Source organism: Colius striatus, chromosome 9, assembly GCF_028858725.1.
Source record: "Colius striatus isolate bColStr4 chromosome 9, bColStr4.1.hap1, whole genome shotgun sequence".
Lineage (NCBI taxonomy): Eukaryota > Metazoa > Chordata > Aves > Coliiformes > Coliidae > Colius > Colius striatus.
In genome coordinates this window covers 1683491-1706558 of record NC_084767.1, presented here as the reverse complement: position 1 = coordinate 1706558, position 23068 = coordinate 1683491, and the positions used below count along the sequence as shown (strand labels likewise).

Genomic DNA, 23068 nt, shown 5'->3' with positions numbered 1-23068 from the left:
ATGGTTTTAATGAAATGCAGTTCTAGGCAGTGAGGAAATACGGGTCCTGTTTACAGTCTAAAATAAAATGCTTAAAGCATCACAACAATAAAGGATGCCAAACCTGAAGCTAGTGCATTATGTGGATTATTTTCTGCTGTCAAAGGAGGGCACTCCTGTTTTATTCTCTCCCACAGATCATCTTTCTGCTGTCTTTCAGCCTGTTTATCCTTCAGAGCTACACCAGGAAGATCAGAGAAATCATTAAAAACTTTCAGATCCACCTGCAAGGGTTTGTTGTATGTTTTTATTTACAAAAAGCTTTTGTTTCCCTTTCCACATTCCAAAAAAACCCTACTGAAATGTTATTAAAATAAGAGATGCCATATTCCTCTTCCCCCCAACCCCAAGTTGCTCAGCAATGCCCAGGTATGAGCAGTTCCACATCTCAGCCAGCATCGCTGTGTGCCCTGGTGCAGCGCTAACCGAGCCAGAGCTGCCTCCACACTTGGCAAAACTTTCAATTGTGCCAATACATTCCTTTTTCACCTTCCAGCTCAACATGTCATTTCTCCTGCCCCTCCATGCCCAGCACTGATACAAGTCCAATGGGGTTTTTAAGGCGACTCATGAGTAAGCACCGTACTGTATTGAGAGGGATGGAGAGGGGTGAACAGGATCAACTGCATCCCTACAGCGCTGCAGAGCATCACCTACTTACGCCAGTTTGGCTTTTAACACACAGCCCATACCTTCCTCTAAACAACAGAAAAGCTTTTGGGCTTAAATGATAGCAGGATAGGTCATGGGGCTCAAAGCAATGAGAGGCTCTCCAAGATCAAGGCATTTACTAAGAAAAGAAACCTCAAAAAATTCGTGACCACTCACTCTTTCAGGCTGAAAAGGTTTTCACAGACCACAAAAAAGCCTTGGAAGACAGTGGTGGTGTTTCTCCTATCACAGGGTTTACCCTGCCAGAGCTTCCCAGCCTGAGTGGGGGCTGCCCTGTACCTGGGGGAGGTCTGGATCAGGCCTATAGCAGCTTCACCTACCACACCAACATGGCCTGGGCACCATAGCTGCTAAGGGGAAAAACCCTAAGAAACAAAAACCCCACATCAAACTAATTAATACTTTGCTGCAGGGAAACTGCTGCACCTCACAGAAATAGCTGAAAAAGATCTCTCTGCCATGGCCTTGTAAAAACTGAGCCTGAGCACCATGTTTTTCCCATATTCACCAATATTCTTGTCCTATATTTGCCAAGCAAGTAGTTTAACATGGATGAGCAGTCTGAATAGCAGGTGTACAGCATTCAGTCGTTGTCTCTGGCCTTCATTTGGGATACTGTTGTGTATTTCAGTGTTCATGCAAGCACCTAGAAAGAAAGAAGACAGAAACACTAATCAGTGACTCAATCAAGGTCCTGGAAATAAACACATCAATGGCCACCTTGGGGGGGGCGGGGGGAAGAAGGAGTGCAAGAGTAAACAATTAGCCCTGCCAAGGATAAGAGATGGGAAGGGGCCTCACAGAGGAGCTTTGTCTCAGAAGTCTCACATTTCAAGAGGATTTTCGTTTTCAGTGGCTGCATGTATCAAATCCCAGTGAGGATTAAACACATCCCTTGCTGTTCACCATGAGAATGATCCAGTGCAAAAGCCCAGGGGGAGACTTGGCTTGACTCTGCCAAACTTTGGGTAAGACAACTCTTGGGTTTATTTTCTGCTTTTCCTTTTTTTGAATCTCTCACTGGATTAACTGACACCAACCCATCCACCCAACCTCCAGACCCTCACAAATAACACTCTAGGTGTAGAATACTTTGGGTTTATCCTCTGGGGCGATGCTGGAGTTGTCCACCTCTATCAGGATGTTCTTGTCGTCTCGGGTGGCTGGCGCCTGCTGTCCACTCTGGAGGACTTGTGGTAGGTTCCCTAAACTGACATCCATGTCTTTGAAGGCATGGAGTAAAAACACTCCCAAAATGATGGTGAGGAAGCCACAAACCGTCCCAATGATGTCCACTACAGTCATGGTGACCCACTCCTTGAAGAGGATGACGGAAGTTGTGATGACGATGGTCGTGAACAGCACATAGTAGATGGGGAACACCAAAGAGGTGTTGAAAATATCTAGAGACTTATTGAGGTAGTTAATCTGTGTGGTGATGGATGCCACCAGCGTGGTGAGAAGGATCCAGGTCAAGGGGTGCTGCAGCACAGGACGGTCAGCAAAAAAGCCCTTGATGGCAATTCCCAGGCCTTTGACTGAGGACACGGAGAAGGCACCGATAATGGAGCAGATGGAGAGGTAGATGAGGATGTTGCTCTGGCCATAGCGGGGTCCCAGGTAGAAGATCAGGAGGAAGCAAAGAGCCAAGAGGATCGCAGCATAAGCCAGGAAACCTGGAAAGGGGAGAGAAATAACTCAAATCTGAGTGGCAGAGACAGGGGACAGAGCAGTACATGCTACCCAGCCCCAAGACAGAAATCTCCTGTGTACCTGGCTCTTTCAGCTTAGAAGACATTTCATCCAGAGTGGTGACCTCCTCGTCCTCTGGGGCATGTATCACCATCACAGTGCTGCCCACGAGGCTCAGCATGCAGCCCAGCTTTCCCAAGAGGTTGAGCCTTTCTCCAAGTAAATAAGAAGACAGGATGGCACTGCACAGGATAGAAAAAAACATCAGCTGGTGCTTTAAAATCCTTTAAAGAAGGAATAGCAGCTAAAATAAGGTTAAAAAACCCCTTTTGTGTGATACAGGGACACAAATTCAGAGTAAATGTGTCGGATTTGTTGAAGCCAATTTGTGTTCATATGCAATCACATTGCATCTACTGAGAGCTGAACCTGCAGACGTGCAGCTGTGGTCTAGATCACAACTCAGGTATCAGCAAGGTGAAGAGACACTGAATGTGTTAGCACATCTTCAGAAATATTTTCAGGGTCTCCAGATGCACTCTTGAGCTGTTGGGCATTATGAAGCTTTTTGTGCCCAAGGAAATGACTGCAAGGACCGGTGTTACAGGGAAAAAACTCAACCTAACAGCAAAAGAGTTACATTAGTTTTAACTAAAGCAACAGAACCATTAAGCCTCAGGGAGACTCTGAAGGTACTGAGGCTATAGATGTATCTGCAAAAACACCTAGTTGTTGTCCATAAAAGTTTGGGGCAAGACTCCAGAGCAGTTCCAACTCTCGGTTTGCTTATGCATTTCACAATCACAGTCCTGCTATAAAATCTTCAGTACCTCAAGTAATGTACTTTGATATGAATCTCCTTTTAAAATAATTAAGCAAAAAATGGTTTCAGCCCTTTTGGCAACAGACAAAAGTACAAAACCACAAGATCAGAGCACCCTAAAAGCCTAGGGAAATAAAAAAGACAAATGAAGGTTTGAAACCAGGACTGATATTTTTGGCTCTTTTAGATTTTTAGTATTGTTCACACACACACACAAAAAAAAAACCAAACCCCAAAGCCCCAGCCTTGAATTGGCTGAAGAGCTGGAATTTGGAAGGATGTAACACTGATTTGCAATCATTTAACTTGAACTGTATGTGGCTGCTGTCCACATGCAGCAATTCCAGAGAGGCACGGGACTAAATTCAGCCGTTTCCAAACAATCCCCTAAAAGGTCAACAACTATTAGAGCATTTCTAGGAGACACTGAGACTTTTTTTCTCCCTCCTTTTGGCAGAATACATCTTATCAGTATCACTTCAAGTCTTTCTGTCTTACAGGACAAACAGGCAACCAAAAATGGCAAATGACACATAGACACATAAATCACCTTATGAGCACGCTCAGAGCCCCCAGAGGCGTGACGATAGTTGCAGGAGCAAAGGCATAGGCAGCGAAGTTGGCAGCTTCCCCTCCACCCACTAAACAAACACAAGAAAAATAAATACCAGTGAGGTACAGTATACTTCTTGTGTTTTCTCTTGTGGGCTTGCAGACAAGTAAGATGGCAGTTAAGAGAGTGGGTTTTATTATGAGGGTTTCATGTTGCTGCTGAAGAAGGATGGAGAGTGGGTGAAAATCTCTCTGCTACAAATTGATGCAAGCAGGAAAGGCATCTCTGGAGCCCTACACACATGTGAAGAGGGGCTAGGAGATGCCAGGGCTTGGCCATGTCACAGGTGACCCATATGAACCATCAAATCCCTCCAGCCCAGCCAGGCAGCTGCAGCGTGTCTGGGTGAGGTGGTAGGTTGTTGTGAGCTTGCTCCTCACCTACAAAATATCTCTTTGGTATACTCTCTGGCTGAGCTGTCTTTGCCCTTGAGCAGTGAGTAGTGTGTGCTTGCTTGGGGGTTGTGCTGTGCAGCAGGAGCTGCAAGGGCAGAGCAAGGTTGGGGGCACCTTGAGCTACTGGTGCAGCAGTGAGAGCCAGAAAAGACTGCTCTGAAAAACCCTCTGCTGCCCTCTGCACAGGCTTGAGTCCAATTTGAGAGGTTACTGTAATGTTACAGCATGAAAAGAAGGATTTAAGGCTTGTTCTAAGGCAAAGCAAACTTTGCTCAAGGTAGGAGCTGCTACCAACACCTCCTTGGTATCTGCCTTGTCCTGCAGCAGTCACCTTTCCCAGAGCCTCCAGGCACACACAGGAGGTTGTTTGCCCTGTGCTTAGTACCCCAGTGCCTTGTTAAAACCTGGCTTCTCATGCTTTTAATTGGGTAAAACTGAGCTAGCAAGTCCTACCAGCCCTGCAAGAGGATGCCAAAGGGAGATCCTGCTTGGATCACTGCCTCCACTCTCCTTGAAATACCTCTGACGATTATGAGGGAACTTGACAGAAAAAAAGGCTTTAAACCACCTGGTGCTGGGCTCATTCCCCACCTGATTCACTGGGAGGGACCCTGGAAAAGCTGCAAACCCAGGGAAACAGCTGCTACTTACTGGTTAACAAGCCAGCCCACCAGAGCCAGTCCTTTAGGTAGCCGTGGCCTCCATCTCCTAGGGAAGCAAAGCACACAGGTATGCCTGAGTCAACAACCATGTTCTCTGGAATAAGAGATGATAAATGTCCCTTTGGAGAAGGATAAATTGCAAGAGAAAAACTGTGACAAAGGAAACAGCCTGGAAGGACAAAACATGCAGACATGCTACCCTATGTGGAAATAATGTTGAGCCAAAGGATTAGCAGGAGCTGCCACGTGGGGCTGGACAATGCAAATGCAATAAAGGCCGTTGTTTAACCCTGGATGGCAATGGAAATGGCACCCACTCCTCCAAAACCACAGAGGTTACTGCTACTGCTGTGGGGTGCAGCCTGTCTGCAGCATGGAGCTTGGGGCTGCCCTCAACCCTGGCAGCTGTGGCCATCATCGCTGGTTCATCATGGCACATCAGCCCCTAAACCCAGGAATAAACACCCCAGCTGAGGTCTCATGGACTGGTCACTTTTCATCTTGCATATTCTACTTGCTGTTCATCATGGGGCATTCCTGGAGCAGAGGGATAAAGGATAGCAGGAGCTGCTGTGTGCCTCCCACCTCAAGGCTTGCTCCCTAGGACAGTGCCAGCCCACATCCTGCCCATGGGGAGCCTGTGCTTCACCTCACATCACACCAGCTTGCTGTGGACTCTCATGCATGGTCACTAAGGTAAGGTAATTCATTTTTCCAAGCCCAGCCCAAGAGAGGTTTTAGCCATGAAAGATGAAGGGGTGAAAAACCAGTCATTTGCTCTGTGTGGTGCTAGAGTCTGTGTTGCTGTATGGCCGTGGTGAAGACTTTCTGTATCCTGTCCCAGAAGCTATCTGCTCCTTTTGTACACTGCTTTGTATGGTGGTTCTATTATAGGGCCTCAGGCCAAACTGACAGAAATCCTCATAGTAACTTTATGTGGAACAGTCATTATGTGACTGAGCATTTCTGATAAAAAATGATTCCTGGCATTGGAACAACTCAAAGAAAGAAAAAATGCATACAAATGAGGAACAATGGACATACTGGTTTGGGAACTAATCCAGCTCTGATCTTAACCCACAAGCTGTTAGACATAAGGAGCCTGAGCCTGCTGACATGTGGACTCTGATTTTACTGGGTCATGTTTGTCTAAGTCTGACTTGACCAGAGCTGGCAGTAACAGCAGTGCTTGACCTGCCTTGGAGAAAAATGATGTGCTCAGAGAGCACTGAGACGAAGAGATTAAAGGGTGAGACAGGGATGGAGGGGTGAAGAGGCAGATAGGAATTTGCTAGAATTCAGCCTCTTCTGGTTCCTTAAGTTCACAAATGCTCAAGTTCAAATGTTGCACTTCTGTGTTCCTTAGAAATTGTTGGATTGTTTTGGTTTGTTTTTGTTTCTCAAGAACTTTTTGTCAGCTGCATTTTTCTGTCCTTAATCTTTAATTCCTGGTTAAACATCCTGAAAAATACAGAGGGCTTTGCTCTTGCTTTACTTGCTTGTCTCTGTTGTGGGAAGAGTTTATGGAGGGAAGGAGGAGAGATGCATCATCTACAATTGAACCAATACTGATATTTCATTGTGCAAATATAAGGCAAAAAGCAAACCCACGTGAGCCCAGCAGTTGCATGCAGCCAGCCTAATGGCAAGGGGTAGAATCACAGAGTCTTAAGGGTTGGAAGCGACCTCGAGAGATCATCTAGTTCAATCCCCCTGCCAGAGCAGGCCCACCTAGAGTAGGTCACACAGGAACTTGTCCAGGTGGGTTTGGAATGTCTCCAGAGAAGGAGACTCTGCAACCCATCTGGGCAGCCCCTTCCAGTGCTCCATCACCTCAACAGAGAAGAAGTTTTTCCTTGTATTTCTTTGGAACCTCTTCTGTTCCAGCTTATACCCCTTGCCCTATCAGACAGACTTGAGACTGGACTGTGACTCTCGTGCTGTTGGCAGCTCTGCTGTTTGCCTGCTGATATAGACTCTGGACAGTCAGTTCATGGTTCCTTGCTTCTGTGTCCTCATATGGGGGCACAGTAAAATGGGGATAGTGATACTCGCTTCCTTTGTAAAATAAGATTTAAGGCTTGTTCCTAGGCCAGAACTGGGAAGCAGTAGCATTTTAATTGTTATTTTGGTTTGTAGTTATGCAAGTAGGTCAGCTGCTAGGCAGAACTTCCACTGCTGCTGCAGTGCATGTTTGTAGTGCTGATGGGATGAGCCCGATTCCACAGCACAATCCCGCTGCAGGCAGTGCAGCTCCACCATTGCCCATCCCTACAGACGTGCACACAAACAAACGCCTCGCCCCAAGAGCTTGGTGCTAATGGAAAGTTATCTACATGTTGTTGAGCAACATACCTCAGAAGTATCCTGTCTGAAAACCACAGGCAGAGTTCACACGGATCGCAGGCGTGCAGCCCTGCATTAACAAGTGGCTCTTGCTAATGTGACTGAAGTACGTGGGGCCACATCCTCGGCTCAGTCACTTGGTGGCAAAGCTGCCAAGTGCATCACTACAACTGGGGTCGTGGAGCTGTTCTGTTCTGCTCCAGTTGGTGACACAGGGATGACTTGCACCTCTGTGGAAAGGGGCACATTTCAAAGAGCTTTCAACACTCTGCTTCCTCCTGGTCTCATACTTTCTCATACAAGAACTGTGTTGGGCATGTATTGGCCTTCTGGTGGGTACACATCTGATCACACACTGCTTGTGACTTGCTATTTGCGGTGCAAGGCAGGGGACTGCTGCTTTTAGCTGAGCCCTTCCAATGCAAGGCTCTGTAAATTACCTCCTCTGCTCCAGCACAACACTGTTTTGAGTCTCTCACACAAACATACATGAAGAAAAGGTTTGTCTTACATTGCTGATGGAGGGCTGATGTGTACCCAGAGGGCTTCCCTTGCCTCACAGCTGCTGGAGTTTGGATGATGAATGTGGCTCTGGGAATAGGTTGACCTCCTCCTCCTCCTCCCTCCTGTCCCATACAAAAGCCTTACCTGCCCTGGTGCCTCCCTTCTCCACCAGCCGTAGCAGCCCCTTCTTCTTAAGGATGACGCTGCTTCCGATGAGGAAGCTAGAGAAGACAGCCAAGCCCAGCCCGATGTAGAATCCATAATTGCTTTCCAGTCGAGTTACCCAGGAGTTATCCACAGTCCGATTGTCCTGGATGGAATCAGCTGGGTCAGCATCACCAATCACCCGGCACACAACCCGGTGGGAAAGGCATGAAAGGGTGACCAAAGACCCTGTGAAATCACGGTGGAGATAAAACACCACATTACTAATAGGACTATTGACAGTGCCCCTGTTGCTCTTTGGACTCATTCAGATGTCCCTCTGAACAGCCACCCCTGCTGTCACCTGAACAGCACCTACCCATCAGCTCTCAGATACTCACATCTTTACTCACACGTGGAAATGGCAAGGTGTTGAGTGACAGGTTTATGGAGTGCAGTTCAAGCAGCTCATTGACACTGCATGTGTCTGCCAGTCTACACACTGAACTGGAAAGCCCCAAGGACCATAATTAAATCATTTGAATTTCCAAAGAGCTATGCCAGAGTGTCTCTACCAAACTCCAATGTTAAGAGTTTGAACTATGCCTTATCGACACTCAACTTTGTTGATACAAAGGCTTCAGTGCTTTGCAGCCAACTAATCCTGGCATCTGCCAGCTTGTTTGCAGTTTACAGCTTGGGGTTTAATGTGGAGGGATGCCAGTACTTTACAAGAGTGCATTGGTTCCAGCTCTATGTACTGAGCAGTGCCACGGCATTGCTCGTAAAACAACAGGCTTGTCCCAGACTAAAGTTTCATCTGTATTTTGCCTCTAACTGCCTGATAGTTTTATTCTACTTATTTGCAGAGTGTCTGAGTGCTCATAAAGCGTGCCAAGTCCTGCCGGTGGGGGAGGACGGAAAGCAGGCATTGAACCCCCGTGTCTCTAGCCAAGGCGTGACGCTGTGGGTGGGTGGGAAAACTGCTGAGTTTCCTTCTACCCTCACACTCCTGCCACACCCAGCACATCTTTCTATCGCAATCTTCACCCCGAATATAGTAAAGACAACCGGGGAACTGAAAAGCCAGGTAGAGTGTCACAAAAGTCCTCTTGTAGTAAAAGACGTTTCTTTTCTACCTGAACTCACGGTAGGAGTTACAGAGCAAGTATTTGCATCACTGCAGGCAGGGGTATGCAATGGCTGAACTGCTTGGGTCTCATCCTTTTCCTGAACCAAGAGACTGGCTTAGGTCTTCTGCAGCAGTTCCCTGTGTCTCCTGTACATATAACCGAGGATCTGGATCCAAACTGGATCCAAACTTTTTCTACGGGGGAGGGGAGGGGGGGAGTGGAAATTCCGGTGATTTTCTTGACGAGTTTCTAAAGGTTCCCTAATAGGTTTCTTTTCTAATGGAAAAACATCCCTGATTGTGGAAATATTTCCTGGGGAAGAGAGGGGGCACAAGCCTAAAGCAGGGGTGATTACCGACAGGATTTGGTAATCTTTAAAGGGAAAAAACTTTCCTGGTTGCTCTGTAAGCGCCGTGGGGGGCCTGCGGAGGAAGGAAACGTCCCCACTGCTCTACAGAGCTCAAGAAAAGGGAAAGAAACCGCAGAGCCCGCAAAGCAGCGCAGTGAGAGGGAGCAGCCCCAAAGCGGCCGAGGCGGGAGGGTGCAGCGGCTCTGCCGGAGTTCAGCGGGAACTCTGCCGCCCCCTCCCCGGGACCCTCCCGCCGCTCCCCGGCGCCGGCCGGCTCCGCCGGGCACCCACCGTTGCTGCAGCTGCCGTTCGCCTCCATCTCCTTCGTCCTCTGGACGGCTCAGAGCATCCCGGCGCCGAGGGCGGGAGCGGGGCCGGGCAGCGCCGCCGGCAGCACCTGCCCGCCCGGCTCCTCCTCCGGGCCGGGCCGGAGCTCCGTGCGCCTCCCCTGCAGCCCCGGTGCAGCGGCACGGCTCTGGCCCCGCGCCTCCTGCTCGCCCGGGGCACAGGGCGAGGCTGTGGTGGCAGCAGCGGGTGGGTTCTCCAGCCTTTTCCCAGATCTGGGGTGAGACTCGCCTGCCTCAGACAGGGGTTCCTCATCTGCAGCGTGCGGGGTTTTCGCTGCAGTCGGTGTCAGAGGGTGCGGAGGAGCGGGAGGCAGCGTGCTGTGCCGCGGTGTGAGCCGGGCGCCGAGCTGCGGGCGCAGGGTGAATGCTGAACGGGCTGTGCGTGCTGCAACGCCGGGGCTGCACACGCGTGCAAGGTGCGGTGGAACAGCAAACAGCTTAACAGTAAACGTCAGAAAGCAATTCCTGTACTCTTAGATAACTCTTCGTACTAAAAGAGACCCTAACTGCAGTTAATGCAGAAGGAAGCATTTCATAAAGTGTCCTATTGCTTCAAGGGTCGGTGGTTGTTATCCTCCACTTAGCACTAAGGCTGTGTGCAGCAGGTTGTAGAACCCAGGGATGTGACTGGGGGGTGAGAAACGTGTAGAGGTCTGAGGAAGATGGATATCTCATAACAGAAGTCTTGCGGTGGGTGCAGGGTTCTCTGCATTGTGCACTCACCGGGGAAGGACATCTCTGCTGACAGGCAGGCCAGATTTCCCTAATGGAGCTTCCTCACTTGTAAGTTGTAGTGGGAAGTGCAGGGCTCCAGGAAAAAGTGGACTTGGAAAAGAAATACCAAGAAGAGATGAGTTTGTAATGACAAGGGCGGACTTGTGCCATAAGTGTTGTGCAAAACCACCAGCAGCAACATCTGTGATTTAAGATTTTGCTCCTCCTGTACTGAATCCCAGCCCTGAGAAAGTCAGCTCCAGTCTGTAGGCTCTTCCATCCCTTAAGTGCATTTTACACCCTTTAGCTGTCAGGTCTCCCTCATCATGGCTGTGTGGTTCAGCCCATACTCTGTAGATTGAGGGCTGTGGCTCCCCCATCAATTCCCCATCCCATTGCAGCTGAAGCCTCGCTTGCTGGTGTCTGAACGTTTCAGAGCCTTTTGCACACCAGTGTGTTTTGCCTTCACTCCCACCCTCTTCTGCCCACATCCTCCCTTCCTGTATTTGTGCATGGTGGCCGTGTGTACACAGAAACCTACTGCCTGTACAACAGCCCTTTCATTGCAGCAGGAGCCATTAGCCAGATCTCGCTGTAGATCAGCAGAGATAGGTAAACCCAATATTAAACCCAACAGCTTTCCTTCAGCAAGCCTGCATTTACAGGTAGAAACAGCATCTGCCACGTAACAACAGAAAGATGTGAGATCTGCAGGATCTGAACACGTCTGAAAATTTGGATGTTTGGGGTTTTTTTTCCTCCTAAAATATCTTACCTGCTGCTGCAGAAACTGCCCTTAGACCATCAAGCTGCAGCATTGCGAGCCCTGCGTGGCTCCTTCACTCAGCCCCTGATCCTGCCTCTGTACAGCTCTATTCTTCAGCAAATGTAACGTTCAAGTGTTTTGTGAGTTATTTGACTTTAATCAGGTCTGTACATCAGTCACAGACCTGCAGGTCACTGGCTGGGAGAGATTGTGCCAGCCAAGTGCCACGTCCTCCTCTTTATCACAGGAGCAGTCGACAATCTGTCTAAATCGTGTGGCAACAGGTTTTGATGTAGGAAAATAAACGTGTGCTGATTTATCAGTGATCTGGGAGCAGCTTCTGCTGCTGTTATATATTATGCAGGCAAAAGGCACCCCAGGCAAGACAATGATGGCAGGATTTGGCCTTTATTTAGTAAATTTACTTGCTGATGCTGTTTAAGAGCTATTTATGCAACATGTGAATGAGACTGACTGCAGAAGCCGAGGTGATGGCAGAGTGGGATGAGTGTTGGCAGTGCTGGCTGCCTGCGGCTGGTGGGGCAATTTGTGTCCTCTGTCCCCTCGTAGGCTGCTCTGCCTGCTGGTTCTGCTGCTCAGGGGCACTGTGAAGCTCTCTCCTTTGCTCTGGACATTCTCCAACACCTTGAGGTCTCACTCACAGCTGGTGAGTCCTAATGGTGGTTATTGGCAGTTAAACTGCAACCAACGTAATTTCCACGCTTTTGTCGGTGAGTGTGGCTGACGTCTGTGCAGAGTGCAGTTGCCTGCTGTGCACAAAAAGGTGTTAGGGAGGGATCAGGGGCTAAAATAATCCTTTTGATCATGGTGCAACCTTGTAAGTTACTGCCACAGCAGAGAGGTGGTGCAGTCAAAAGCAAAAGACACTCTGGGACACAGCTTTACCATCCTGTCAGCTTAATTTCCAAAAGGAAAAGGCTAATGTGACCACCTGTGTTTCTACAGGTTATGCTTCATCCCCAAAGACATTAGACCCCATGGGGCACTTCTATCTGCTTCAACAAGGAGTGAGATCTCCAAGAGAGCTATTCTCAATTCTGGGAAGAGAGGAGTCCCAAAAGAACAGAACATCAGTGTGAGCTGACTCTGTCAGACACAGGGGAGGGAGCATGCCTAGTTGTCACCACCATAGGAGAAACTTCAGTCAGATCTTGTAATTGCAATCAACCACAGGACATGAGTGTGTCACGTATTTCTTTCTCTCTGGTACAGGGATTGTGCTATATAAAATCATGAAGTCACAGAAGTTGCACTTGATGGATTTAGCAAGGCCAAGTATGGCAATGTAGGAGTTAAAAGCCAGGTAGGCATGGAATTGCCTACTACGCTCAGTCAAGGGCAAGTTGAGACTGATAACAATAAAGCAGGGATGCAGCTGATGCCTCTTTTATTGCTTCATATCCTCATTTTAATGGTAAAGCTGTAGTTAAGAGAATTCAACTCCAAGTGATGACCTCGCTGGTTGTTACTCATCATGTTTCCTTAAAAATAAGTCATCAGAAATCAGGGAGTCTTCCTTAGCAGCATATCTTCTAACCATGCAGTTCCTCCTGAAATACTGGTTTCCAGGCTGGAAAAACTTGACTGGAATCCAGGGGGTAGAACACGACAGCTTTACATGCAAATAACCACTCCAGCAACATCACAAAGCTTTCTGTTCACCTGCACTTCCCTGCTCTTCTCCTCTGGTTGGGGGGTAAAAAACCATGGAAAAACAGTAGGTATTGGTTGTTGGTTGTTACAAATAATGGTGAAAGTATCCTGCTAACAAGTGGTGGAAACCTGCCCTTGGATGTCTGCTAGGCATGGTTCCTGTGGGAACTTTCAGAACAGGGTTGCAAATGTTCTGCTGTGGCTTTGTATGGTTTGAGGGCTCCAAGGAGCTGTTTGCTGCTTCAAAGAGAGGGTAAGTCTTTCCTTCTGACAATGACTTGATTGTGTTGGGGTTAAGGGAGTTGCAGCACTACATGAAAGGGTGCTCAAAGCTTGGAAGACTGGACTTTGTTGAGCAGATAGCTTTTTATTCAGCCTGTCTCAAGGTAACTGTGTCTGCAGTGGCTGAGACTGTAATTTGATGCTACAAGAGTTCAAACGTCACCATCCAACCCCATCACACCCATAGTGAATTCCCAGCCTTGCTGTGCTACCCTCCTTGTGCCAGTGCACATTCCTGTGGGTCTGTGCTGTGGAGCTGCTGAGTGATCCGGGGTCATTAGCCCATAAAACACACCCCGGCTCGTTTCTCTCAGGGTGGTTATATTTTTTATCCAGATGAGTTCAGTGGTCCAGGTCCCTGTGGCCTGACAAACCATGAACGTTGGCAGAAGTGGTGGGCTGCTGATGGATAGGTGCTCAGGGGGTAATGGAGGCCTTAAGGCAGCAGAACACCGGTGGGTGCCACGAGGTGAAGTAGCATGTAGTCAGCAGATTGTTTGTTTGCAGACTGCTTATCTGCCAGGTTTGTGCATCAGAACTCTAAATCATGCAAAACTAGATATGAAAGGCACTCCAGGCTTGCAGAAGGGGTCACAGAAAGGGTAATTTTGTTATGCTTTTGAAAGAATAAAACAATTATTAATGAACAACTCCTTGTATTGGTGAAGTGCCTTTAATCTGGAGATGTAAACATATTTAGAAACTTTAGGAAGAAGAAAGATGTGGGCCTGTTGATTGTCCAAAATTCAGGTTTGGACCCTGCTACTCAGAGCAAGTATTGCTTCTGGCTCCAGGTGAGTCTGTGCAGCCTGTGGGCTCCTGGCCCTTCTTAGGGTTGGTGTTAGTACTGGGGTGTCCATGAGAAAAAGAGATCCTGATAAAGGATGAAAACCAAACCAGCTGCCTAGTATCAGTGTCTGGGTCAGGAAGAAAGTTCTGCTCTTCTCCCTGCCATTCCCCATTGCAGAACCATGTTGAAATCAGTAAACATTGTGCAACTTTGAACCATCTGGCAAACAGTCCTTCACAGCAGCGTGTCACCCACAAAGCTGCAGGCACATCATGCATCCATGACTTAAAGCACACCAGAAAGATCAACAGAGCTGCCTGGTCACTGTGTGAAATTCACTTCCCATTTTATGGGAAGAATCACCACATTTTCATTCCTCTCAAGCTAGGAAGCTGTTGCCCTGAGGAAACCCTGGGAAGAAGCTATGAAAAGGGAACATCAGCCACAGTATTTCATGTCGAGCTGATGAAGCATAGGTGCTTCCACTCCCACAGATCTACATCAGTTGTTTCACCCTAATTCCTCAGCTCCCAGAAGGCCTTTTCCTCGAGCTGCTCCTTGGATGCTTTGAACAAAAACCTAAGAACAGTTTCAAAAGGAAATTTGGGGAAAAAAAACCCACCCAAAAGCAAGGAGAGTCTCCTGGAACAAAACAGCCCCTGTTCAGTTGACAAGGCTCTGGTAATGAGAGGCCATTAGCTCCTTGGTTTAGCTTTGTTTTGAGCCTGTCAAATTCTGTGAAAAATAATGATATCATTTTCCCTCCCTCAGCATTCTTAGACTAAAACAAGTTTTCAAACAAAAAAAATGTGGTGGAAAGTTGTTGTTCTCAAAAATAATTAACTGTTTGATAGGAAGATTTGTTCTTGTGTGGGCCACAAAGCTTCAACTGTCTTGTCTTTGGTTTTGACAGAAGTTTGACCCTTTTATCAAGAAAATGCTGCCATTACTAGCTTTTTCTTTGTGCCAGATGCAACCAGAGGCTCTCTCAGCAATGATGACACCACAAGGTAAAGCCTGCTCATCTCATGAATGAGCCCAATGTTTATTTCTCTTCATCACAAAAGTCATCCGACATTTGTTGTACACACTGTTGGTTGCTGTGTTATGGGACATATCACCATGTACCAGATGCTTTACTCTTACAGAAGCGTTTCTAATGGAGATGGAAGCTTCTGTCAGCTAAATTTTAGAACAACAGCAAAAAAGTAATAATACAAAACCAAAATATTATCTTCAGCTGCATAGCAAATATGGATCAAAAAGTCTGACAGCGTTATCAGGTCACGAGCGTAAATATACCTCACCATAAATAAAATCCATTGTACAAAATAACTCAAGCAGCTTTTCATACAAATATGGTACATTTGACAAGAGTTTTTGAGAATATTTTCTTGGGTTTGGTTTTTTTTTTACACTTTCTTTTTTTCTTTTGTTCTCAAACACACGTGAACCGACCGGCCAGGAGTAACGCAGGAGAGAAAGACTCACCTTGTTCAATGCTAGTAAGTGCTAGGCAGAGTTTAAAAGGAAAACCAGTGAAGTGCTGAGCCTGAACTACTTTGCTTCCCCTTTCTGTTGTACCATTGAAAGTAAAGTGTAGCATCATCCCAGAAAGGCATGTACACTGCCAATAGTCAACATTTTGTAACGCCAAAGCCAGAAGTAACGTTAAAACAACCTTGTATGGCTTTCCTCATGACACACGCCCCCCTGTAAACCCTGTGTTGAGCCAACAACTTGTCACTGAAGTAGACATTCCAAGTGGTAACTAGTAGATCCCAGGGAGCTTGCTGACTGCTTTGGAGTAAGCAGGAAAATGTCAGTGCACTGTATCCATACAGGGGGAGAATAAACATAGGGGCCTGCAGATTGTAAATGGCTGAAAACTATAGGATTAGAGAATATCTGCAAGGAAGACACCCAAACTTGGCAGAAAGTCTTCAAGTGTGGAGAATATGTCTGACCTCATGGCAATGTGTTATTATTTAGACCTACTGTTACAGATTTGCTTCCTATTTCCATTAATTAAGGGCAATTAAAAGGATAGGAGGACAAAAAAAATCACTTTTTCATGGAGTTCTTGAAAAGATCTGTGCCTGGGCCTCTCTCTCATAACAGTCAACAAAGGTTAGAGAACTGAAGCTAAAGACTTTGCATCCTTTAGATAACAGAAGGACAATAACATCAAGTCTCAGAAATCAAGACCACAAGATTATTCCTAGCTGATATCTCGCACTACTTGAGCAACGAGGCAAAACATCTGCATACACTCTACATGCAAAAACCACTTCACCTTTTGTTCATGCACTACGGACATTTTGCTCAAGACATTAAATCCCTTGGAATCTGGAGGGATTTTATTCCATGTTTCTGTTAGCAAATCTGAGGGCAACAAATAGATTTCACCTACCTGTTCTTTCAAGTACTTGCAACTGTGTTTTGTGGGGTTTCACAGATTATGGCAAAACGACAGCAAATTAATGCAAAGGGATACCTTTAGGTAAAATGTCTCATGACTCACTCCAGACCTAAACAGATGAAAAGAGGAATTTAAATTCACCTTACTGTATCCTGTTTTGTCTAGGTAGCTGAGACTGGGCCCTGTGGTACAGTTCACCCCTTTGCAGTAACTTCTTCATGCTGATTTCTGAGAAGACTCCAGCATCCTATAACATGACACACACAGTAGGACATTTAATTTGTGCTGTGCCCAGAGATGGCTCTGAGAGCCAGACAAGGACTTGTGCCACCTTTTCAGCAACACTTTCATACCAAAATAACAAGCACTTACTATTTAGGTCAGGAAAAATAGGATCTCGGTTGGATCTATCTTCCTTGTATCTTGTTTTCCACAAAAAATAAAGTGCTTGATTCTCCTCTTCCTTTTAAAAATATATATCTGTAGATACCCTCAATCCAGCAGTGTAGATGTGCTGGAATGAGATGGAAAACCTGAACTGACAGTCCTCAGTGGAAGAGTTAAATAGAGAATGAGAGCCCTGCAGTGTCATCGAGTCCCAGACGCTCTTCTGCTGCTCTTCCTCAGGACAGAGAGGAAACAACTCACCTTCCTGGGCTGGGTCCTTCCTTGCTGCTCAAAGAGTTCAGCCAGACTTCCCAAGAGTTCATTTTACTTTCAGATTACTATCTGCACAATTTCCTCCCTGCAGTCTGACTGTCTGTCTTGGTAATTAACGAGAACTCAAGGTGTGAAAATGTCCATCACTTTTCTCGTGTGGGGTATTATGGATTATCAAAGGAGCAGGGGGTGAGTGTCTGGGAGAGCAAATTCATCCCACCTAGCAAGTTCTCTTCTTGCTAACACTAGTTTGCTGGCTGTTGTTTCCTAAGACAAAATACTCCAGCTGGGACATTTCTACTAATTAATATGCTGTTTCTGAGAGAATGAATGCCCAGGCTCTGCCTTTTTAACATCTGTACTAGCACGCAGTTTACAAGGCATGATGAAGTGCATGAAAGGAATTTACACTATCACATCTGTGTAGTGTAACAGCAACTACCTGCTGTGACCTGGCTAAAGCTGGGAAATTAAGATATTGCCAGTGCTGAAGCTATCGTGATTTTTTTCTTGGGGTATATGGTTTGATCTCCTTTAACTTCAAGCACAAGCTTTTGTATCTCTTCAATGACACTACTGAGGGGAAGCAGGGAAGAGCATGAGTTACGAAAACTTCCTTGAAGTTTCTGCTGAATTTGTTCTCGGTACTCAGGGATCTTAGATAAGCTGAGTGGAAAAAGGAAACAGATTCCAGTGTTCCCTCTGAATACCTTTAAACCTGGAAAATTCTGGCTATTTTTAAATGCTTATCCAATATTTCAACCCTTCTAAACAACCACATCATTACTGAGAAGTTTCCTAAGTCCTGCTGATAGTCACCACTCACCGAGAAAAGGTCACTGTGCCACTAGGAATTTGTTTAAAACGAGGGAAAACAGCTTCCCAGAACAATTACACAACAATGACACACCCCAGCTCTCATCCTTGGCCAGAGATCAGCGATCACGTAGGTTCGAGGTAAGTGCACCTGTCTCCTGTCAGGACCAGTGATGATTTCCACACAAATGAATATATTCAAGAGCACATTCATGTGAATGCAGCCTCTTCTGTAGTCTGTAAGCCGTCTTGTTTAGTCCATGGAAGATGTATCTTCGGGAGAGCACCCTTTGCATTAAAATAAGTTACATCCCATAGCAGGGAAAAAGCCAGGGCATTTTCTCTTCCCCAAGCTCTCTGAAGTGCTGAGGAGTTATTTGGCGACTGAAACATTGCTATTCTGAAACCCATGTGCTTGAAAGGCCGGTGACACGGCAGAGAGCATGAAGCTAGCCCCAGCCTGGGGCACGCAGCTCTGGCACGGCTCCTCTGCACCCAGCACGTGATCCGCAGGGTGCTGCTGCAGGTGACATCCTGCCTTCATCCCTTCCTCCCCTCCCAGAAGGGCTTGTCTTCAGACCCTCCTGCTCCATGGCTGGTGGCACGTGTCGTTGGGGGTGTTGATTTGCCCGGCGCTGCGGAAACACGCAGCTCTTCCACCAGGGCCCCCACGTTTGGGGCTGCGATGCGGCTTCAGAGTGATGGCTTAGACTGGATGAACCACAGGGGAAAAAACCGGAGCACTTCATGGAAGAAAAGCACATTTCGCTCGCCCACCCCCACCCACCCCCAAGTCTGAAAGCTACAAGTAAAACCAATCACAGGGATGGTACGGAACATGCACTCAAACAGGGCCCCACGGGAAGATGTGTCCTCTTGTGTAGTAGGCATACCCAGTCTTACTTTGCTGCCAGCTCTCAACGCCGTCGTGTTTGCTCCTCCCAGCTGTTCTGGGTTCAGTCCCTTCTCTTTTCTCAAGCCGTGCAGGGTCAGTGCCCACACTAGCAGGTGGTGGCCAGTGACTGGTGGATTGGGGGCTGGAAGCAGCGCACGTGCTCCACCGTGGAACTGTCTGTTTCCACCGACTTCATGTACTTGTTCAGGATGGCGAAAATCTCGTTGTTCAGGATCTGATACTTCCTGATCCTGTCAGCCATCTTCTTCAAGGGCTGGAGGGACAGTGAAGGAGAAAAACAGCACATGAAGAGAGTCTTTTGTCATCTGACCAGCTAGAATGTACCAGTACCTCTGCCCTGCTGCTAGAAACCTCTGCCAAAGCAAAGCAACTATAACACGTGTCATGGTTCTGCTTAACACCTCCCAGGGACTGGTGACTCACTTCATTATAAGGTTTGATGAGTCAAGACAGAGCATTAACAAGGTCAGTGAGTGGCCAATAAGTTAGCCATTCTAAAGTCTAGGCTCCCAGTTGCTTATTGACAAAGCCACCGAGATCACAGGATGGTTGCTGGAAACACCAGCTTCACAGCTCCAGTTTCCCAACCCCAGGACGAAGGGAAAAGCTTTCGGAGAAAAAAAGTTCGATTGTCAAGCCAATTAAAACCTTGTCTTCTCTGCTGAGACTGCAGATGGAAATCTCACAGCAAGTGTGTGTCCACCAGGCACAGCTGTAATTTATGAGTTTGGACAAAGCAAGATAGAAAACAGAGAGAGAAGTGTGCTGGTTCAGTCCTTTGTGACCTCACCCTTCAACTTACCACATTTTTTATGATTTCATCCTTCCCATCCTGCCTCTGCACCTTCAACAGATGGTAGCAGAAGTCAAAGAGGTCGAAGCGCCGTTGCTGTCCAAGGAGAACAATGATAGAGCAACCTGCCCAGTTCAGACCATCTCCAAAGCACTGCCTGGAAGGAGGACAGGATGATGGGATGGGGAGAGATGACAAGAGAGAGTTAGGTAAGAGAAGTCCTACCATGGCACCAGGAACTTTCCTTGGTGAACTCCTAGGGAAATCAGATTCAGTTCTACTCCTAGAAAATGGGTACACAGCCAGAGAAAATGAACTCAGAAGTAGATATGCAGAATGACACCAGGGTTAGGCTGTGCAGGATACATCTCGGGATAAGACAGATGAGGACCTATCATCTGACTTGGGTTGGTGGACCATCCACCCCCTTTCTTCTGCATGTCACTTTGGGCACGTCCTTTTACACTGCTGTTTTCCCCAGCTGTTCAGACACAAAGCTCTCTGGGCATCTCTCTCTATGCCCATGCAAGTCCTTTCATCAAGAACCCAAGCTCCCCCTCTACCGCGGCCTTGGCTGCTGCTGTGGCTGACGGCAGGCCAAGGCCTCGCCGACCCTTCCAGCTCAGGGGCAGCACCGCCAGCAGAGCTGGCAGATGGACACTCACTCTGCAGTGAACTCGTTGGTGCCCACGGGGATGCAGTACACAAACTGCATGGCACTCCACAGGCGGTGGAACTCCACGCACTCGTCCACGTGCATGACTCCGTTGGTCGGGGGAGGCCCGCGCCAGATGGGGTCCTGCAGGTAGCTCCTAATCCGTGTCAGGATCACCTCAAACATGGACAGCCCGCAGCACAACCGCTCCTTGGTCAGCAAGTCACCCTCCCGGGCGATGGCTATTTGCTGAGGAGGACAACCAAAGAAACGAGAGTGACAATGTAATACAGACGGACCCTCGCGCTGGACTCAATGCTTCCCAGTCTCCCTGGCTCTTTCAAACATCCCATGCAAGGTCCAACCTTACCTCTGATGGCTGCTTCCATGGCACTCTCCACCAGAGAATACTCATCCCTCAAATGGAAGAAGACTTAACCTTGTGCTCAATTGTATTTCACCAACCTAAGTATCCTCTGAAGGAACTACGTATGTCAGAAAACAGAAGTTGAAGGCAAAGCTGTGATCAGAAACACTGATCCTTAATCTGCTAGCACACTGCTCTATTAGTGCTGCTCAGCATTGCTGGGTTTAGTTCCATGATTTCTGTAGATAATGCAAATAAAACAGGAGAGAACAGGGATATTTTGCTTCCCAGGACATTTCCATCACCTCTTTAAAATGTAGATAGCCTATGGCTTTCTTGATTACTTTCGTAGTTAAGGTTAAAAAGCTCTGAGGAACATTAAGAAGCCACCAGAACCTTAATACTGGAAAACCTGTGGTTTATGAGAAAGTCAAATAATACTTTTTTCCAGATGTGGAAGCTTTACATGTGTGGAGGACATCTCTGACATCCTCACTCAGATTTACGTACACAAATCTGGAATGGCTCCATTGCATGGAGGTCATTTGCCTTTTACACTAGAGGAAAATGAAAAGAGAATTGACTTTATTTCAGCCCCATTGCTCACCCAGAGAAAAAGAGAAAAAAAAAGAGGATTTTAAATAAGCAAGCAGGGCCTCTCCCCAGCATGGGAGCACTGACCCCGCTGAGAGGGCCTAGGGTGTGAGCCTGGAGTTTACCCACTGCCCTGCTCTCCTCTGAGCTGCCCCACTTCTTGCCAATTCCAGTGGCATTTTTTACTTCTCTTTGCAGCACTGCCAAAAATAACAGAGCAAATGGGAGCTGAGTGCTGTTAGAGTTGTGCCTGTGGCTGCGGGAGGCTCTGGCTCTGCCCTGTTGCCCCAGCAGATGAGGGGCTGCCGTGATGCCCTGGCCCTGCAGGCAGGGCCTCTTACCCATCTCACCCCTTTGGCAGAGGCATGCAGAGCCAGTGTGACATTTACCGACTCCCTGCCTATCCTGGAGCTTTAAGTGGTTTTTAAGCATTTGCTCCATTTCCAGCTGTCCCTGTAATGTCCACATAAAAATGTCACCCTGATCAGAATCATGATGGGGGCTCGACGTTTCAGGTACAAGGGGCAGGCACATGTGTCCTGGCCAGACATGAAGAACACGAATTATGCTCAGTTTACTTAGGTTGTCTTTATTCCACTCTAAAAAACACGAATGTGCTTGCATATCCACTTTCCTGACTCTCTGTTTAGGCAGTAACCTAAAGCATTTTCAGTTTGGCGGCTATGGAAATGAGAAACGCTACAATTCCTGCTTGCGCCACAAATCCAAGGACATTCTGGGAATGTTGGATCAATTAATGTTCAACTAATAGCAAATATCAAGGGAAAGCTGTATTGCTGTGCAGAGGCCAGACGGAGTCTGGGATCCCCAGATCTGCTAAACTCAGGAATGCTACCACTGGTTTCATGGCATGCACTGCCGTATGTTTGCTTAGCAAGTGAACATTTATTTTATCCAGCTTATTTTTACAACTAAAGGCTGTGGATTTTCTCTCTCCTCACCTGCTCCAAGCTCATTTACCTGCACACATTAGTCTATGATGGCAAAATGGGGACACAGTAGAAGTAAAGCCACTTCAAGTAGAAATAAGGTGTTAGCATTACTATTTGCTAAGATGTGGTGACAGAACAGGTGCTTTTGAGAATAAAGTAGTCCAGTGATCTCAGTATATTGTTTCTGAAGAGATCTTAATCTAGAAAGGGATGTATCTGGCTTTCAAAGGATGTCATGCCACTCAGTCATGCACATTCACAGACACAATTGGGTTCTGAAATACATCACCAAAAGACCAGTCTTTGACACAGGACTGCTACCGTTGGCTAGATATCTAACATGGTGAAGTCTTGTGGCCAGATCTGCCTCACAGTCTGGGGTCCCACTGATTTCTAAGATCAGGAGAGGACAGATGTTCTCGAGATAAATTGTCAAAGGATGTCACTGTGCTGGCTCAACTATGCTGCCTTCAAAAGGAAAGACTCCCATTACTTACAGTGAAAAGATCAGACTGACCAAGCACTTTCAAAAATCCTTTACTAAACAACCCTATGATCAGCATTACAAAGGAAAGGATTTCTTTAATGAACCAGTTTGACCCTCCTCCCTTGGTTCTTCACTAATTACCTATCAAACAGCTGCTTCTAGATTCCCAATGCAAAACAATTATTTATGACAGTTATTGCCACTGTTCCTGTCATTGCACAAGTCCAGCTGTGCCATACCTCTTACAGATTGTTAACTGGTAAGCTTGCAAGAACCAAAGCCTGCAAAGACTGATGGATCCCCACTAACTACAGCAGCCTCCGACTCAGCCCCTTCACAGCACGTAATTACATGAAATGCGTAGGGCCACGTTTTGGGAGAGGCACCTGGCAGCCAACTGCTCAGATTCTGGACAGTTTCTAAAAGGCATTTGTGCATTGGCCTGTGTCCAAAACTGCAT

General features: G+C 47.1%; 2 protein-coding genes across 3 annotated transcripts in view; both read right to left on the bottom strand.

The window, feature by feature from the left end:
• Positions 1–1238: 1238 nt before the first annotated feature.
• Positions 1239–9722, bottom strand: NIPAL4 (NIPA like domain containing 4). 2 transcript variants are annotated; one of them, XM_062002613.1, is made up of 7 exons: positions 9664–9722; positions 7891–8139; positions 4886–4942; positions 3777–3867; positions 2485–2645; positions 1804–2387; positions 1239–1357 (listed from the first exon to the last, which is right to left on the bottom strand). In XM_062002613.1, the coding sequence occupies exons 1-7, from the start codon at positions 9689–9691 to the stop codon at positions 1346–1348; spliced, it is 1182 nt and encodes a 393-aa protein (XP_061858597.1). In that variant the 5' UTR covers positions 9692–9722; the 3' UTR covers positions 1239–1345. The 2 variants fall into 2 exon arrangements, with proteins under 2 accessions (XP_061858597.1, XP_061858596.1); XM_062002612.1 differs by lacking the exon at positions 1239–1357 and having other exon boundaries at positions 1789–2387.
• An 8871-nt stretch (positions 9723–18593) lies between these two features.
• CYFIP2 (cytoplasmic FMR1 interacting protein 2) overlaps positions 18594–23068 on the bottom strand; it is a 51421-nt gene continuing 46946 nt past the window's right edge. Inside the window, exons 29-31 of the mRNA XM_062002519.1 lie at positions 20218–20456; positions 19562–19709; positions 18594–19012 (exon numbers count right to left, since the gene is read on the bottom strand). Coding sequence (XP_061858503.1) covers positions 18845–19012; positions 19562–19709; positions 20218–20456 — 555 coding nt within the window. The 3' untranslated portion in view covers positions 18594–18844. The remainder of the gene's footprint in view (positions 19013–19561; positions 19710–20217; positions 20457–23068) is intronic.

Bases quoted from the DNA above. Each gene is read 5' to 3' on its own strand.
- NIPAL4 (XM_062002612.1), bottom strand. From the start codon at position 9,691: ATGGAGGCGAACGGCAGCTGCAGCAACG. The intron at 2,646-3,776 runs GTGATTTATGTG...TATCCTGTGCAG, and splicing joins GCTCTGAGCGTGCTCATAAG to TGCCATCCTGTCTTCTTATT. The intron at 2,388-2,484 runs GTACACAGGAGA...TCCCCTTTCCAG, and splicing joins TTCTAAGCTGAAAGAGCCAG to GTTTCCTGGCTTATGCTGCG.